The sequence below is a fragment of the Rosa chinensis genome, chromosome 5, assembly GCF_002994745.2.
Source record: "Rosa chinensis cultivar Old Blush chromosome 5, RchiOBHm-V2, whole genome shotgun sequence".
Taxonomy (NCBI): domain Eukaryota; kingdom Viridiplantae; phylum Streptophyta; class Magnoliopsida; order Rosales; family Rosaceae; genus Rosa; species Rosa chinensis.
This window is the reverse complement of record NC_037092.1, coordinates 8,163,373-8,181,829: the sequence shown is the minus strand read 5'-3', so window position 1 is coordinate 8,181,829 and position 18,457 is coordinate 8,163,373. Positions and strand designations below refer to the sequence as shown.

At 36.7% G+C, this 18,457-nt stretch overlaps 1 protein-coding gene across 3 annotated transcripts; it reads right to left on the bottom strand.

Moving 5' to 3' along the window:
* Positions 1–325: 325 nt before the first annotated feature.
* On the bottom strand, positions 326–8,043 carry LOC112164935 (probable leucine-rich repeat receptor-like serine/threonine-protein kinase At3g14840). 3 transcript variants are annotated; one of them, XM_040507331.1, is made up of 24 exons: positions 7,821–8,043; positions 6,908–7,094; positions 6,556–6,627; positions 6,404–6,472; positions 6,249–6,320; positions 6,067–6,138; positions 5,874–5,945; positions 5,718–5,789; positions 5,561–5,632; positions 5,353–5,424; positions 4,854–4,922; positions 4,640–4,720; positions 4,389–4,454; positions 4,059–4,124; positions 3,925–3,963; positions 3,771–3,811; positions 3,167–3,540; positions 2,898–3,096; positions 2,351–2,443; positions 2,079–2,197; positions 1,746–1,956; positions 1,413–1,650; positions 919–1,069; positions 326–825 (listed from the first exon to the last, which is right to left on the bottom strand). In XM_040507331.1, exons 1-24 carry the CDS (start codon positions 7,954–7,956, stop codon positions 445–447), a joined length of 3,024 nt encoding a protein of 1,007 aa, XP_040363265.1. In that variant the 5' UTR covers positions 7,957–8,043; the 3' UTR covers positions 326–444. The 3 variants fall into 3 exon arrangements, with proteins under 3 accessions (XP_040363265.1, XP_024157063.1, XP_024157064.1); XM_024301295.2 differs by having other exon boundaries at positions 2,351–2,491; positions 7,821–8,042; XM_024301296.2 differs by lacking the exon at positions 2,351–2,443 and having other exon boundaries at positions 7,821–8,042.
* Between the last annotated feature and the right edge of the window lie 10,414 nt (positions 8,044–18,457).

Below are 18,457 nucleotides of genomic sequence, written 5' to 3'. Positions count from 1 at the left end.
TTCAGAGTAGTATAAACTATTATGCATCAATTGTTATAGCATAACTTTTGACTTTATTATCCTTTCGCGCCATTTCTAACATATCAAAAGAAAAAGATATAAGATAGCAAATTAAAAGAGAAGTTTCAATGATTCACCAATCAAGAACGTACAACTACCTGGAAGTCACTACACATGTTTGACATCATGGACTTTTCTTTTTGTTGTGTCTTTTAATTTTCCATTTAATCCATGCATGGGAACTTTTCTTTCATTTCAATCGTCTTTTAATTGTCTGAATTGTCCTAAGCTTGCATTCTAGATTAGCCCTTGAGACACAGTCAGACTGTAATTGGTATGCAAAAATGTTTAATTGCTACTAGCCACTAAATGGTATGTCTAAACATTGTCAAGAGATAATTATTGGTTCTGGAGTGACACTAATTTCGCATTACTATGAACTAATTAAAGACTACATTTATAGAGATCTGAAGACGTAGTAGTAACAGAAGAACCGGTCCATGGTGCATCTGATGAACGAATGAGGCTGTGACTTCCACTTGGGGAGCTCCCTTCTGCAGTACTATGATCAAACTGCTCTTCGAAGGCTCTTAACCTCGTCATTTCATCACCAAGGATACTTGGATCCAGAACCACTTCATCCACGGGGGTCCGCCCTTCAAACATACTCACTACTGCAGACATGGTAGGCCTAAGTGCAGCTGTTGGGTTGGCGCACAGTAGAGCTACTTTGATCGTTCTAATCGCCTCTTTCTTACTGAAATCGGACCCCAACCTTGGATCCACCAGCTTCAGTAAGTTCCCTCTTTGTTGCAAAACAAGGGCCTAAAAATAAGCAGAGAAATTGAGTGGATGATCACAAACTAGTTACATACATATGTAGTGAAAGAAATTTTGAATGAAGATTATTTATCTTACCCAATCCATAAGACATTGAATGTTCTCATTAGGTCGATATTTCATGTTGTTCTTTCCTGCAACAGTTTCTAATGCAACAACTCCAAAACTGTAGACATCTGCTTTATAGGTCAAACATCCCCATAGAGCATATTCCGGTGCCATGTATCCTCTGCACAACAATTAAATGTGGTTTTCACCGACTGATTAGTCACTCTAATACAAAGAATTTTCACATAAAAAATAGAAATGACTAGTATCGACACTGTATAAGTAAGACATTACATGTAAATAACATATTTTGTTGGCATTTCAGCATGCATTTATGCTGTCAATATGAGTTACTAACTTAATTACTATAACTAATTGACAACTTCAATATTGTACTCAGAAAAAATTAGTTTCATGTTTGTGTCATAATAAGATTCTGGAGACAAAAAAGCTGGGCGGAAATAGGTGTAAACAAAATTAGACTCATAAATGAAGATGATGGAATATATATGACAGAAGCTTACATAGTTCCAGCAATCCTGGTGCTAATGTGAGTGTTATCCTCTTCATCAAGCTTGGCCAAACCAAAGTCTGATATCTTAGCATTGAGGTCTTGGTCCAGTAACACATTCGTAGTTTTGATGTCTCTATGTACAACCTTCACTGCCGATTCCTCATGCAAATAAGCCAGACCTTTTGCTATGCCTAGGCATATTTTCTGCCTTGTAGGCCAGTCCAAATTTAGGAGATCATCCTCTGGACCTGCAATTAACATACATACCTAATAATTGGGTCACTTTAGAACCTCTAAATGCATGATTTCAGGATTAATTTGTTCCTAGACATGATGAGATTACCGTACAAAGCGCGAGCAAGGCTGTTGTTCTCCATGTACTCATATACCAACAATAACTGGTTTTCTTCAATACAACATCCATACATTCTAACTAGATTTGGATGCTGCAAACAAGAGATCATGCCTATTTCGTTCACAAATTCACGATTTCCTTGCTTCGATTTTGAAGATAGTTGCTTAACTGCAATTATAGTACCATCCAATAGTATACCCTGCAATAAACATAGTACATTAGTTTTAATCCTGATAAAACCAGGCCATAGAAAGTTATTTGAAGACATGAAAAAGACAAAAAGTAGAAGGAAAAAGATAACAGGATACAGTCGTGTTATACCTTGTAGACGGGACCAAAACCACCTTCTCCAATTTTGTTTAAAGGATCAAAGTTATTAGTGGCAGCTTTAATTTGCCTCAAGGTGAAAAAGCCAGTCTGCAGATCCAGTCCCCTCAGAACTGTCCAAAGAACCAGGTTAGGATATGAGTAATGTCTTAAAATTTTTTTTTTTTTTTGACATAGTATCCGAGTATGTATTTCCTAGTTCACATGGAATTTGAAAAAAATAAGGCTAATGTGATACTTGAAATTCACATAGAGCTTGGCAGCACCTTCTTCTCTTGATGTTTGTTTATCCACCCGACAGCCTTTCCACCAAATAATGCCAAAAATTAAGAAGAAAAGGCACAAAACCGTAGCTCCAACTGAAACTCCAACCACAATATATATCTTCGTTTTGGAATGGTTGAACTCTACAGAGTAAAAAAAAAAAAAGAGAGTGAGAGCGAGAAAATAATAATAAAAAAACCAGAATGGTATACTGCCATAAATAGGGCATAACAGACCAGAATGGTATTTCCCTTAAAAAAACCACCCAAGAATGGTATCTGTTTGAATGTTTCAAACATGAAATATAGCTAGAAAACTGGAAACAGATGGAATAATTGGAATTAAGAATAAGTTGCACATAAGCTTGCTCTTTGATAACCTGGTACTTCGTACACTGTACTATCTTGATCTACATTTTCCAAACTATTGCAATGAAAACATAAACTTGTCCTTAATTTGGTATGAGGACAAAACAAATGGCTTGTAAAGCCCATGATAAAGTTGTTACACCAGACTTAAAAGAGTTTCTGTGCAAATTCAGAAGATTACCAGATTTTATAGAAATGGCTGATATAAGGGGACCATAGACTCCTCTTCTTGGGGAATCTGTTGTGCCTTTCCCAGACCAATGAAACCGAATCTCTAGACTTTTATTCTTAACCTGAACTGCCTTTGTCTCCTTAATGACTTCCTTATCAACACCTTTTGCTTCCTTTACAATGTCAAAATCCTTCCATACGAGTTTCTCCTATAATAAATGTCATCAATGAGAAACATTCTGTGCACATTAAGATTTCATTAACGGTATGATTCAGTACCTGGATGTAGACATCAAATATCCGTCTTCCAACACTGTGAAAGGATCTATTGCCTCGGATTATTATCTCCGCAAAGTGAAGTTGGACAGTATAATTTCCATGGCCTAAGCAGTTTGCATAATATGTGAGAGAAAGAGGAGTGAGGCGGGCATTCGTGTACAACTCAGAGTTTTCCATTCCAAGTACCGATACATTATTTGCTATGTAGTCATCAGCAGTGATGTTAGTATCCCAGAAAAATCCAGTGATACTGGTTCCCCAGTTAGGTCTTGGAAGAAATTTTGCTCCACCTCCAAGATCTGTATCATCTTCAAATTTGACTCCTTCAATCGTGCTTTCTCGTCCACCACAATTTATATGCAATGAGTACTGAACTGTTCAGTAACAGCAGATAAATAAAAAATCAGATAAGAAAAAATAGTTGTGTAGATAAATGATATCAATATGGTACCAGAAACCATTTACTATGAGGTCATATGGAAACTTAGTTAACAACTGAGTTCTTTATTCAAATTATTTACCAAAGTTAAACAATTAAAAAGCTAGCCATCGTTTAATTCAAAACTATTCAATCAGATTTTGATTCTAAGATAGGTATTGTTACCTTCTGTACATGGATATTCCTCCAGGCACGCTCCAGAAAATCTAGATTAGTCATGTACAATAATCAGCTTATGTAATAAGTCCATATAGTGAAAAGCAAAGAAAAAACAATGGCTTCATCTTCGAAGACTAGTAAGTATAATTAAGAAGCTTACGAGTTGATGTTTGGTGCAGAAGAGCTTTTGAAAAAGTTCCTGATACATGTCCAATCAGTTGAAAAAGAAAAATTAGAGGTGAATGAAGACCATAGTGTGCTTAGTATGCCAACTCAACAGAAAACAGTTCTTACACATTTTCGTTACATGCAGGTGGCTCAGAGTCCTTGGAAAAATTATTGTAAGAAACATCTATCTGGCTGCACACAAATATGATAAAATTGTAAGCGAGTTTAAATCCACTGTAAAGTACGTGTTAGAATATTGATAAACGTTCATTTAAATGCTTAAAGGATTAGTTAATGGGAGAGAATCCTAGTCTTAAGGGATTAGTGAATGACTAAAGTATTTTATAACGTTAACAGCAATACTAATAGAATTGTCTGCTAGACACCTTAATGACACAATTAAAATAAAATAAAAACTAAAGCGAAAGCAAATTTGATGTAGGATAGAAGACATACTAGCGGTTATTTTTGCTCTTAATCCATTTTGGAATAGTGTCATTGAGGAAGTTGCTTGTCAGATACCTATTCCGAAAGAAATCACAGTCAAATTCTGTTGAAAGTAATTACTACTAAACTACAAAAGGTTGGTTAGCGGGGATAAATTTATGCTCATGTAATATGTGTATGTGAAGATAGTATATGCAGGGGAGGCCCCCTGCATCATGATGTATGCTAGTCATGACATATATGAAATTCATATTTCTTACAAGTTCTGCAAATTGTCCGAATCCAGAGTCATAGCTTCAAGATCAGGAAAACTTCCTTCCAATTGGTTGAAGCTGAGATCTCTGTAAGATAATAAGTAGAGGATGTTATAAGAAACAGAGGCTTAACTGGGAAGATGAACCTCGTTAATCAAACTGCCATTGAGAAAGTATTAATTGAATGTGCCTTAAAAAGAGTAAAAAATAGCAGTATTACATGATATTTACTACTGTCATCGCTGTTAAATCAGGAATAGGTCCTGATAAACCACAGCTCCTCAGCATTCTGCAATATAAATCAATATGAGCATAGTTGGGGATAAACATGGATGGGAAATTCTACGGTACCTGTATGTCTACGGTACCTGTATTTATGTGATACACTCATTTACAGATTTAACAACAATTTTGTTGTCATTGTGGTAAATAGAGTTATTTTTTTGGTAATTTTAGTTCTATTAGAGGTAATTACTCCACCTATGATATTTTTACAAGTTTATGAACAAATTGTTGTCAATGTGGTAACTTTGTTCAATTATATGTACATGTGTAAAACAAATGTGATAACGTTGTAAATTTTGTTCAACTAAACTGTAATTTTGGTTCAATTAGATGTAAATGAGTGTATGGTAAACATCCAAGTACTGTAGAAAACCCCAAACATGAATTAGTCTAAAACTATAGATGAAAAAAAATGTAACATGTTTTAGACTTACAATCTTTTCATGCTTTTCATATTAGTCAAGTTTGGAAATACTGAACCCCCTCCGTTTAAGTCACTGATCCTTCTGCATCAATTGCATCATAGATAATTGTTAAGCAAAATAATCCCTTTGATATGAAGCTATGGTAAGTTGTAAAATGTAGAATATGATTTTCAGTGTTATACTGTTAATGCAATGAAGAGCTGGATGCGGAACTCACAGTTCTGTTAGATTACTCAAGACAGAAATGCTAGACGGTATGGGGCCTTCTAGACCACTAGCTTGGATCTCTCTGTCAGATACAGAATTTGATATGGATAGAGATTACACCAATTCTATAATTTACGAATTATATTAAAATAGCAAAAAGCACTTACAATTTCTCAAGTTGACTCCAACTTCGGAAAAAGTCTGGAATAATTCCAGTGAAGTTGTTACTGCTAATCCTCCTGTATAAAAGAAAATTCAAAACATGACGCTCAAAATTTCTTAATAGGAAAATTGCAAGTCCTTATGTGTCAAGTGTCACTTACAACTCTGTTAATTTGGTCAGATTAGTGAGATGCAGTGGCAACACTCCTGTGAGATTGTTTGCATTAATAATGCTGTACATACCATACCAAATTATCAGTTACTCACTTTTTAAGCTATTAAATTTTTTTGTTTAAATCAATAACTAAATTTAAGAAACTTGGGGTGAAAGGAAAAATGAGAGAAAGAGCTTACAGTCTCTGCAAGTTAACCAACTTGCCAAACTCAGGAGGAACAGTTCCGGAAAACATGTTTGACTCTAGACTCCTGAATACATATTTATTTCCTTTTCATCAAAGCAGGCCAAACCGAATGAAAATTAAACTGGATTTGACGAACACAGAAAAGTAATATTGAGAGATAATGACAAAGCATACAAGAATGTTAGAGTGGTAATGTTTCCTAGGAAGGCAGGGACTGGTCCGGATAAGTTGTTCGCACTGAGGGCCCTGCAGTTTACTCATTGTCTTGGTTAAATCATTATAGGCCACTTTTGACTAAACTTGAATATGGAGTTAAGAAGTCAATTTACATAAATTCCAACTTTGTAGAAGCCCATTCACTCGGTATATTACCACTGAGGAAGTTCCTTGGGAAAACGCTGCAAGGGAAAAGATAAAAGTAATAACATTGGCATTTGAGAAAAATTAAACATTAGCATCGTGGTACATTACAAAAGCTTACATTTGTGTAAGGTAGGGTAACTTTGCAATAGATGGTGGAAGTACACCAGCAAGATCTTGGCCTTTAAGAATACTGTATCCGGAAAAATGTCAGAGCTAATCATAATATTCAACCTATTACCTATTCAGGAACAAGTAGTGATAATGTCTTGCGTGTCACTCACTCACTCTCATAAACGAAGAGATTCTCCTACATTGCAAACGAAAGAAAAAGAAAAGAAATACCCAACTAGACATTTGCTCATACACTTGCTGTGCATGAAAAACCAACTCAAAGAGTGCAATACAAACCCAGCAACATATTATAGAGGAATGAAAAACACACACATCAAATAGGCTTGAAATGCACCTACATGTTGATGACATGGCATGAGCCGTCAGGGAAGGAGCAGTTGCAAGTGAGATTGTTGCCGAATAAAGGCCTGTCAGCAGACACTGGGGTAGCCCAGCTTGGGTGGGTTGTGTCATTCTGGCACGGGTCTACCGTGAAGTCCCAGTCTTTCTTCTTTATTTGTGTAGCAATTTCTCGTAGGGCTTGCACTGAAAACACGAATCAAACCCTTCAGATTTACATTTTTCTTTATTGAATTTAAGATTTTCATTTTCGAGATCACTGTCTATTTTGGTGGGCAAGTGCTTTCGAAATTCAAAACCAGTTGTTGGAAAGCTTGAGGATGCGGTTATCACCAAGTAACAATTCCCGCCTATCGCCCAGGATGACTCCAGTTATGATTTTTGGGTAAACCAATGCCACCGCCTATACATGTTTTTTTTTTGGATAAAAAAGGAGAGAGGATATTCACCACCGATACACCGTTTATCTTTCTGCACTTTTTACAACCTATCCAACTAGTTGTCGGTGAACTCTGAGGTGTTAGAATAACTAATATCGTGGAGACCATAGATTCAAATATGGGAATAAAATTCGTGTTTCTACTTATATAATAAATAATAAATAAAAATAAAAAAACCTACCAGACCAGTTCTAAAGAGACTTGTGTGGTGGCATATATATATATATATATATATATATATATATATTGCCCTTTTAGAAAGAAGATCAATAAGGTAGAAAGGAGATTCAAACTCTTCAAAAGACTTTCGAATCTATGCATATAGGTGCGGAAGCTCGATTTGGTGGGGGTAGTCATGAATAAGCGACCTCACATACACCGTAAGCGAGCTCTCTCTCACACACACTTGATGTATAGAGATAATTACACAGGAATTATCTCAGACGAAGCGTAAGGATATGTACGTACGTACCTTCAATATCAGGAAGACGAGTCGAAACAGCTTCAACTTTGACTGATCCAAAACTGCAGTGAACTAGTATCACCACCAAGTTGAGGTTCATGATGGCTTTCCAAACACCAACTCCAACTCTAATTGCCATCTTCATTTTCTTCGATCATAGTACGTCGACTTAATCCGACTAATTAACCTAGCTAGCCTGCGCCCGGATACTAATATTCCAGCTTGATGAACTGTAGATTTTTACTAGCTAGCTCGTCGGTTTTTAAAGTGAATGCGGATCATAATAAATGAAGGGACCCTAGATCAGGACTTATGGATCAAGGAGACTTTTCTACATGGAGATAATTAGAAATATATACGTACCATCAATTCTTGCATTTGCTTTCAGTCTTGACTGATTTGGTTTCCATTACTACTGAGGTTTGCTGGTCCATCCATGAATTAGGAAACAAATAAGAAAGAAGACTGACCGCGACTTGGAATCTTGGTACGTAGATTTTGCATAGTCATTACCAATATACCTTTCTTTTTTTTAAGTAATTAAAGAGTTCATAGAAGTTGTATGACCCAATTTTAGATAAGAATAGTACCAAAAACGACTACCCCATTTAGACAATGTGAGCGCAGAGTAGTCTATGCTAACAAAATCTTATCTTAAGTAGATATGGTAAAATACTGTGTAGTGTCATAAAGTTTGTTTTGTATATATATTTATTGTAGAACATGATAACAAACCGTTAAACTAACATATGGAGGATACTAAAACCAAAACCAAACCATTAAATTTTGTGTTAACTATTAAACCCCGTTATGAAAATAAGTAAATCTTATAATTAAGTATCTTATAAACTTAGAGTAACACAAGAAGTACGCATAAATCTTATAAATTGGAGTATATATTTTTTTTAATAGAAGTTGAATATCAATAGATCAACAGTCAAAAGGCTATAGTCTACAAAGCTTATATAAGAAAGCCAAACCAGAAATAAAATGACTACCCTATCCAAGCTATAGCAAACTACTAGAGTCTTTGATGCGCTCGCAAATTTGCAAGCCTATACAAAAGTGATCAAACCTCGCCTTCTACGGAATACATATTCAACTAACCTTTGCTTGAGGCATGCAATTGTGGTACAAACACTAATTAGAAACGTCATGGAAGACATAGAAGCTTCACCACCTTCACATAGACTTGAAGGAAAGAAAGTTGCAATTAGAAAAGAGCTAGCTCCTTCCCTTTTGGATTGGAGCATGATCAGTCACTTGCCTTGTCAAGCTTGGGGAGAAGCTTTTTCTTTACCCTAGTCACGTCCCCCTGCTTTGCTTTCTTCTTTTCCCCGTAGGATAATTTGTTCTTACTACCTGCAGGTCTCCCCCTCTTTCTCTTCACCTGGAGGGGCTGTGCCTCAGTTTGCAACACCGATACCAAACCTAGGTTTTCCGGTTCTAGAGTCAAATTTCTTTTTCCAACAGCGAGGCTCAGTTTGAGCTTCTTAGGAGAGATAGTGATTGTATCATCCTCCCGCAGTCTCCTCTTTCCTATGATGCTGTCAGGTACAGCCATCATCTCAGGCAGTTCTCATATCTGAGCTTGACGCCGAGGTCGGTGCATCAGCATTGCTAGATTATGAAGCAGTTGCTCCGGCATTGAGATGGGAAGCACAATACGGAAAACAACGTCCTTGCCTCCCAAAGAAACCCTAGCCCGAACTCCTGCATTCACTATGCTAGTCGAAGCTGAACCCGAGGTCGAGAAAAGGTGCCTAGCAAGCTACATCTCCGATGCAGCAGAGTTACTCGCCTGTGACGCACCCAGGACTGTGCGTTCTGTCACCTCATTCTCCTCCAAATGAGGTCCCGAGCATGGGAGGCTTACGTGAGTAACCAAACCACAAACCGAGCATCGACCAAAGAGTTTGTCAAACTTAAACTTGCAAAGAAACTCTACTTCATCCTCCACCCAATACCATCGTTGGAAGGACAGTGGCCGGTTAAAAGGAATCTCCACCCTGATTCGAAGCTTTCCAACCTTCTTGGCCTGTTTGTCAATTTCCTTAAACTCACCGAGAGTAAAGCCAATCATGGTCATCACCCTCTCGGATCGGAACGCAAGGGGGATGCCTTGCAAAGTGATCCATTACGACGAGGTGGTGAAGGAGACCGATTCAATGTCAGCCACGCCATCGTGGTAAGCTAGGGCAATTGGGGCGTGATTATAACCCCATGGACCTCCCTTCCAGATTCGATCCCGATCTGTAGCATCAGACAGAGTGAAGGGAACCCTCTGCCCCTCCGCTTCCTCTACACGCAATGATCCATGTACCCTCCATGCGTTCCGAAACATCCCCAGAAAAGATTGAGTCTTATATTCTCGAGAGGTGAGCAGCTTTCCCACCAAAAACACGTCTGCCTGCCGCAGACCCTTCCCTTGTGTCAATCGCAGGTTGACCTGCTTCCTCCCCTCAACAATGGCCAGAGAAGAAGTCAGCCGAGCAGCCATGGCATCAACAGAAGTCATTGTTGATGATTGCACATAAACCCTAACCCTAGGAGAAAGGAGGTGGCTCTGTTTGTTATATAAATTGGAGTATATTATTCTAAGTCTATCCATTATATTTGCAAAAAGGGTGGTTCTAGTTGGACCTCCAAATTTGATATTTGGATCTCCATCTTTTTTCAATTATCAATAGACTTTGTCAACTCATATAAAAATACAAATAAGGACAAAGAGAGAAGAAAAAAAAATACTCTTCTGACCTCCCTCATTAATATAACATTCAATTTTCTTTTGAACAATCGCATTAATATGACATTAAAACTTTTTTTGAAATTTCCTTATATAACTTTATAATTTACCTAAAATAATTAAATAAATAAATAATTTCTATATATGGCCTTATCATTGGGAAAATGATCATTTACCCAATTTTGGGGTTAATTAACCCTACTTACCCAAACACTCTAAGAGATTGCCCACTTACCAAATATTTAATATATATTTTACCCTAATACCCAATTAAGTATTTTTTTAATTCTTTTTTATTTATTTTTGGGACAATTTTGCCCTCTCCTTTTTTGTCACTTACAGAGAGAAGTCATCGGAGACCTCATGGTACTCTGGCGACAGGTGGCCGGCTGCGGACTCCGGCAACCATTCACCAGAATCTCGAATCCGGCTACCGGACCGGTGAAGGGATTCCGGCGTCCGATTTTATTGCCCCCTAATAATACCCAATAATCATATTATTGCCCCCCCCCCCCCCCCAATAAAAACATTATTGCCCCCCAATAATATGATTATTTCCACTAATTAGGGCTGTCAATGGGTCGTGTCGAGTTGGGTTCGTGTCGGGTCAAAGTATTTGTCACGTCGCAAGATATAAACCCAAACCCAACCTATTTATTAAACGGGTTACTCGTTTCCAATCCGCTTAACCCATTTAATAAATAGGTCGTGTCTTGTTAGACAAAATGACTCATTTAAGCGTTAACAATAGGACCCATTTAATTAAAAAAAATACATAAATTGATTAAATTCATTAAAAACTCCACAAGACGAAAAATATCAATAATTATATATAATTCATAAATAATTAAATTTAATAATTAAAAAGCGAAATATTTCAAATTATCTAATCCTATAATCAAATACTCCGAACGTCCAAAATTTCAAGAAGAAACATAGCATAATTGGGTTATACGGGTTCACTTCGTGTTGGCTGGTTGACCAATGGCCGACCCATTTATTAAATGGGTCATGGCGGGTTGACCCATCACCGACCCTCTTTTTAATCGTGCGAGTTCAACCCGCTTTATTTCGTGCGGGTTTCGAGTCGTGTTATCGGGTCGTGTCGGAATTGACAGCCTTACCCCTAATAGAAATATTATTGCCCCTCAATAGTATTATTATTACTCCCAAATAATATTATTATTGCCCGGGCCGTGAGAGACGTGGAACCTGACGATTGGCTCACGATCATCATGATGCTTTATGTTAGGTGATGCTTTAAAAAGTGAAAACTGCTGAGTACTTTATCAATTAATACCGGCTATGAGAACTGCATGCACACTACTTTTCCATTATATTTGGTTGGATACAATATATTCACCCATCACTGAGAAAACTGATTCACTATAAAACAAGAACAAGAAGCTATTGCCTATTGGTGCTCAGAATTCTAAAATGGCAGCCATTGATGCAACATCAGGATATGATCGAGTGAAGGAAGTGAAAGAATTCTACGAGTCTAAGATCCGAGTTAAAGGCCTCTTCGATTCCAGCATCGCTTCCATCCCTTAGTTCTTCATCCACGACCCCGAAACCCTCTCCGACCTCAAACCTGCATCTAAACACACTGCCACCACCCTCCCCACTATTGATCTTTCAGACATCAACTCAATTACTCACCGTGGCGAAATTGTTGAACACATACCCGGCCAAGATCCGGATCGAGAAACATAGCCAAGATGGCCCAAAACTCGTCGAGAAACAGAACCAAGATGGCCCAAAAGCCGCCGGAAAGGTTACATCACCGTCATCTACTTGCCGGGCCACATGACTTGAGAGAGAGAGAGAGAGAGAGAGAGAGATAGTTTCGGTTTAATTGATAAGGTAAAACTGTCATTAAATGTTAAATTGGGTAAATGGGAGTAAAAAACTCTCAGTGGAGTAAGTGGGAGTACATTGACCTAAATTTGGGAGTAATTAATCATGAGATATAGAAAATGGAGAAAATAAAATAAACATTAAGAAAAAATGAAATCTTTTATTTTTTTGCACAGCTAAAACAGAAAAAAAGAAAAAGAAAAAAAAAGGGCCACATAATAGTTCATGTTATTTTCTTGTTGATTATAAATTAATTTTTGAAACTCAATACCTTGTATTTGATTTTCTTTTTGCGTTTGGATGAGAAAATTAAAAAATCCGTAGGAATTTATAAATGATGGAATCTTTAATTCCATCAATCTAAAATTCCATTAATTGCAAATTCTATTGTTTGGTTGCATCTATTTAGGATTTGAAATGTGTAATAAATTAAGAAAGTTTAAAACAAATAAAAAGATAAAATAGAAAAAAGTCTTGTTTTGGAAATAAAAATTGAATACAGCAAAGGAATTCGGAAATGACACTTATTTTGGTGGAAATTGAAGTGAGGAATTTAAATAACAAATTCCTTCGTTTTTTTTCCACAAAGAAATTTAAAATTTCCAATCTGATAATGTCAAACGAGGGAGTTGACTTTTAGGAATTATGAAATCCTCACTTTCAATTAAATTCCATCATTTTTTCTTTCATCCAAACACACTCTTATTGAAAAATAGATTTATGTTGTCTGATTAAGGAATTGATATGTAATTAAGGTTTATAGAGTAATTAAATCATTGAAATGACTAGGTTTTTTTTATTTTAAAGATAATATCTGTTTGCAAATTATATAAATGAGTTTATTTGAGAAATTTTAGTGAGGTTCAGTGAGCAAATTTAGTACTTGAAAACTTGATAGGAGGTGTAAAAAACATAGGAAGTTCAGTGAGTAAATTTGGGGAGGTTACAATAGAAAAACTCTAAAAATTATTGTTGTGAGAGTTATGATGAAAATATAAATGTGATAATCAATCATTCATAGATTACAGAAAACAATTAAGAGAGAAGACGACTACTTAGAATCTTGGTAAGTACTTAGACTTTACAGAGTCATTAATACACTTACACATAAAATGAGGAAAGTAAATAATTAAATTGCAAGTGATGATTTATTAATCTGTATGGGGCTATTGAAGTCAAAAATGACTCGAGGCATGTGGTGTAGCGGTTTAACGGTTTTTTTTTGGGTTGAATTGATATGGGTCTACGGCCGTCTACCTAATCAGTAGTCAGTAGATCATGTAGACAGCAGCCAAATGTATTATTTTCTAATATTCATGAAGCCACACGTACTTACGAATTGAAGGGAGAAATGTTATTTATGGAACCGACTTCATCGAACATGCATTTTCACGATATTTAAAAAAATTCAATTACAAATTAGTCTGTAAGCACATACTCTATGTATAGAGAAAATTTCTTGATTAAAAAATAGTAAGTTTTGTTAGAATAGTAAAAATTATTTAAGAAAACAAAACGTTAGAAAGCTATATAATAATATAATAGTGAGTAGTTAGTAATGACCCACTCACTGCTGACAATGGGTAGTATGAGTAATTATTTGCAGAGTGGATTATATTGTTATCTCTTTTAATTATGATTTTTGACTTTGTGATTTACCATATTTCTTGATGTAGAACGGATGGCAATAAGAATCGAGGAGTAACTTGATCGTGAAAAGGAAAACCCAGTTTGCTGCAAATTTGGCGTTCGGTCTTAGAATTGTGATTGTTATATCTTTCTGAGAAGGAACGGTGCCAGAAATAAAACTCGTGGCCTTGCCACGATGTATAGGCTTTCAAGATCGTTTCGAACCTCAAAATTCCGATTTACTATTTTTTCGCATTTTAGGTTTTTTGGTTCGATTTGGATTAGTTTTGTTTTAACCCGTGGGTTTTAGGGTTTCATTGTTAGTCGCCCTAGGGTTTTTTTTCCTCATATATAAGCAACCTTAACAGTTGCAGAACTTGTCTTTTATCTTTTTATCAATCAAATTGAGAGTTTTCTCATTTATCTCTAGTAGACTCCAGAATTCTTATTTTAGGTTTATTGCTTGTAAACTTAATGTTACTTTCCAATTGCGTCATCACTCTAATATTAAGATTAAATTAAATTAATTAACATATGATGTAGGGGACTATTAAGTTTTTTCACACCAACTTTGGCTGATAGAGGTCCTGTTAAATATAGTTTAAATATTGCGACGTAAACCTCTACTATCTCATAATCATCTTCACTCAAGTGAGACACGACACTTTGAAAACGTATTCGTTTTGTTATTGAAATTAGATAATTAACTCTTTATAGCAAAATTACCTAACCCTCCAAATGGACTTTGCGAATACATAAATCGTTTATAAAAAAATTATTAGGGACAAGAAGACTTTCTTTATAGTAATTTTAGGGGTGTGAGTGCAATAAACAAATTCAACAACAGCCGAAATATGGATTACTAATCTACCTATATGACAACCCTTGCTATTTGGTGCATGTTAAATATATAAAATTAGTGGAGGATCATGTTATTATTCAAGATTAGCTCTCTCGTTGGTTATTGTAATTTGCGATTTAGGCTTTTATGTCTCATCCATTATATTCAACAGTTTCATTAATTAAGGACATGAGAGTAGCTGCACTAGCCCTTATTTAAAAAAAATTAATAAAAACTACCTCAAGAGCCTGTTGTTTCTCGACTCCCAAATTTGTACAAAACTACAAATTAGGAGGCAATTTTCTATAATAGAAGAGTTAGCAGAATTAGATGATGGAATGTGTTTTTTAGCCAGTAAATAAGATTACTCGTTTTACAAAAAGAAGCAGAATTTGGTAATACTTTCAACCAAGGTGGCTTTTGGCCTTTGACAAAAAAGTGCTCAATTCCCGAGGACAATTCCTGACCGCGCAAGGTGCATGTGTGTTTTGCTTTGATGACATAGACGGTGATAAAAGCAGTGGCGGATCCAAGATTTGAGACTTGTCTAGGGTAATTAGAACAACCACTTTTTTTTTTTTGCATAAACCCAGACACTATCACCAAAACTCTAAAAAAAATCTCTAATCTGCAACACAAAATGCACATCTTTAAACAAAAAATAACCACAACATAATCAGGAGAACAGAGATGTATCAAAAATTCAAAACAGGAGAGATCGATAGAGTTTCATACCTTCTTTACGAGAAAGCGAAAGAAAGATTGTTGCTTTGGAGATTCCTTGGTATACGTCGCAGACTGAGGCTACTGGACAACAAGGGGTGAGATTTTCCACAAGAAGGGAATTTGGGTGTGGATTGCTTGAGGCATTTTGCTTTCGAAGATAAGTAGTGTGAGGCTCTTTGTTGCTTTAGAGATTCCTTGGTCTGCGTCGTAGACTGAGGCTACTAGACAACAAGGGGTGAGATTTTCCACAAGAAGGGAATTTGGGTGTGGATTGCTTGAGGCATTTCGCTTTCAAAGATAAGTAGTGTGAGGCTCTTGTTGCTTTGGAAATTCTTCGGTCTGTGTCGCAGACTGAGGCTGCTGGACAATAAGGGGTGAGATTTTCCACAAGAAGAGAATTTGGGTGTGGATTGCTTTAGGCATTTCGCTTTCGAAGATAAGTAGTGGGAGGCTCCATCGAAACGCACAAATCTGACCTACTGAGTAGTGTGCAGCTGTGAGCTGCTGTGGGAGACTGGGAATACACGCAACTTTTACAGATAATTTTTTTTTTCTTTGGGCTGGTTTGGGCTAAAGTTAGATATATATACTTAAGGGTTTTTGGCCTAAAATATTGTTTAGGCTCATATAGCCTTCTACTTCCTTTCGCCCTGGATAAAAGAAAAGTAAGACTTTTGGCTGCATGGTCCACTAATAAAGGTGCGGTCAATGCATGGTGGTCATTTGATTGAATGGTTGCATATGGTGTGTGATGATTTGTCTTCTTCAGAGACGGACATGTTTTTCATTCATTATGGGCTTTTGTGGAATGAAAGGAATAATATGCTTTGATTTGTCTTTTTCTTGGGCTACTAAATTCCTGAATGATTTACCAGTCGCTACATCCTGTGAAGGAACAGAAGATTAGTAGACAGAAGACTAAATGGCAGCTTCCCCCAGGTGGCAGACTCGAGTTGAATGCAGATGGAGCTTTCTTGGTGGCTACAGGTCAAGGGGTAAATGGCCCCATATCGTGAGAGACGATAACGGAGTGTGCTTAGCAGCTACTGCACGCCCTTTTTCTGGGTTAGATCGGCTTTCCAAATGAAATTAGAGGCTATGAGAGCTGGCCTCTTGTTACTTATTCACCAAGGTATGTCAGATGTTGACATTGAGATTGATTGTGCCGCGGTGATTTCTGCACTACGTGGAAATTTGGAGTATTTTTTTTTTTTTTTGTGACTTTGTCAAGGGGAATCCAAAGGCTTCCTAGGCCTAAGATAAACCTTTTCGGCGCATATGAAATGCTCAACTGTGCATTGCAGCACAGTGCCTGACCATTTTGACAGTTTTGGGGTTCGAACCTAGGTTGGGGAGCACACCCAACTAGGTAAGAACCACTAGACCACTTACAGTGGTTTTTGGAGTACTTCTTTGAAGTAGGGTGTATTGCGCAAGATTGCAAAGCATATTTAAGTGCTATTCCTTCTTTTTCTTTAAAGCCTATTTTTCGTTAAGCAAATGGTGTTACCCATAGATTAGCGCATTTTGCTAGCTAGTGTGTCTTCCCTCGATGACTTTTGACTAGAAGAGACTCCTGTGATTATCTAAGATGTACTCAATGAGGATTCTTGATGATTATTAACTAGATGAAACTCATGTGATTATCCAAGATGTACTCAATGAGGATTCTTGTACTAGTACTCGAGGAATAGGTAAAATGTCTCCCTCGCTTTACAATCATCATTCTTCTATTAATAATAATATCGGGCGTGCGGCTGAACCTCCTAGTTAGGCTGGGTTCCAAACTTTTTTTTTAAAAGAGCAAAAATACAAAAGATGATATATAAATATTCCCCTAATCATTGCCACACAGGCTTCAAGTTACGTAGGTATAATCGAATTGTTAAATTCATCAGGTGAAATTTTAGTCTTTAATTTTCTTTTAAAAGACGTCAAGCAAATTTTTGACTTTGGAGGAAAGATTTTTTTAACTTTAATAATTTATCTAGATTCTGCTAAAATTCACATTCATATATACTCACAAACTTAGAAGCTAAGCTACAATGGCAGAAACCCTAACCTGATGAGGAAGAAGACGAAGCAAAAGAGAGGAAAAGACTGGTATTGATGCTTAGTAATTTTACAAAATGATAGAAGCGTACAAAATGAGAGAGGGAGTAGCTAATTATACTAATTGACTGAAACTAATTTGCTGACAGATTATTCTAGAGTAGCATTCAGATGAGGGCCACGTGGCTATCAGGGTACGGTCCAGATTTGATCTTCAAGCAAGTCAGTTGCACATGGTGAAGTCATGCAGGACACCTGAACTGAAGGGTTGATCTGCTACACGTTGCTGAGGCTCAAGATTATTTCTGTAGCACAAGCTGTTAATTAGCTGGCTAGTATCACATGCAAGGCATGCAGTTGTACTTGCACACATGCTGAGATCACCAGACTCATGTTCATGCTGGGCCTGCTGGGCTTTCTTTCTGCTGTTTTGCTCTCAGCACTGGCATTTCTACTATCATCGATCACCACTCATCACCTCAACAGATTCTTGTTACTTGGGACTTTACGCTTGAGTTCACATTGAATCCAAATAGCAGGCGTAATGAAAATCTTTATCGTCTGTTAAATGGTCCAAAGTTCCAAACTAAACTCGATCATCTCAAATTTGAACAAGAGGAAGGGAAATTCCTACAATAATCTTAACAATGGAGGCAGCCTAATCAGAATTATGATGTATATGACATAACATATTACATATCCATGAATGGTTAATTTCCAAACATCTCACATGCAAGTCTGCTTGTTGGGCCAACATTACTATTATTATGGAAACTGAATCTTGATCTCGAC

Coding starts and splice junctions, on each gene's coding strand:
- LOC112164935 (XM_024301295.2), bottom strand. CDS start 7,956: ATGAAGATGGCAATTAGAGTTGGAGTTGGTGTTTGGAAAGCCATCATG. Junction 2,198..2,350: donor ACAAACATCAAGAGAAGAAG/GTGCTGCCAAGC, acceptor TTCTTTGGACAG/TTCTGAGGGGACTGGATCTG. Junction 826..918: donor TTCAATGTCTTATGGATTGG/GTAAGATAAATA, acceptor GCTTATTTTTAG/GCCCTTGTTTTGCAACAAAG.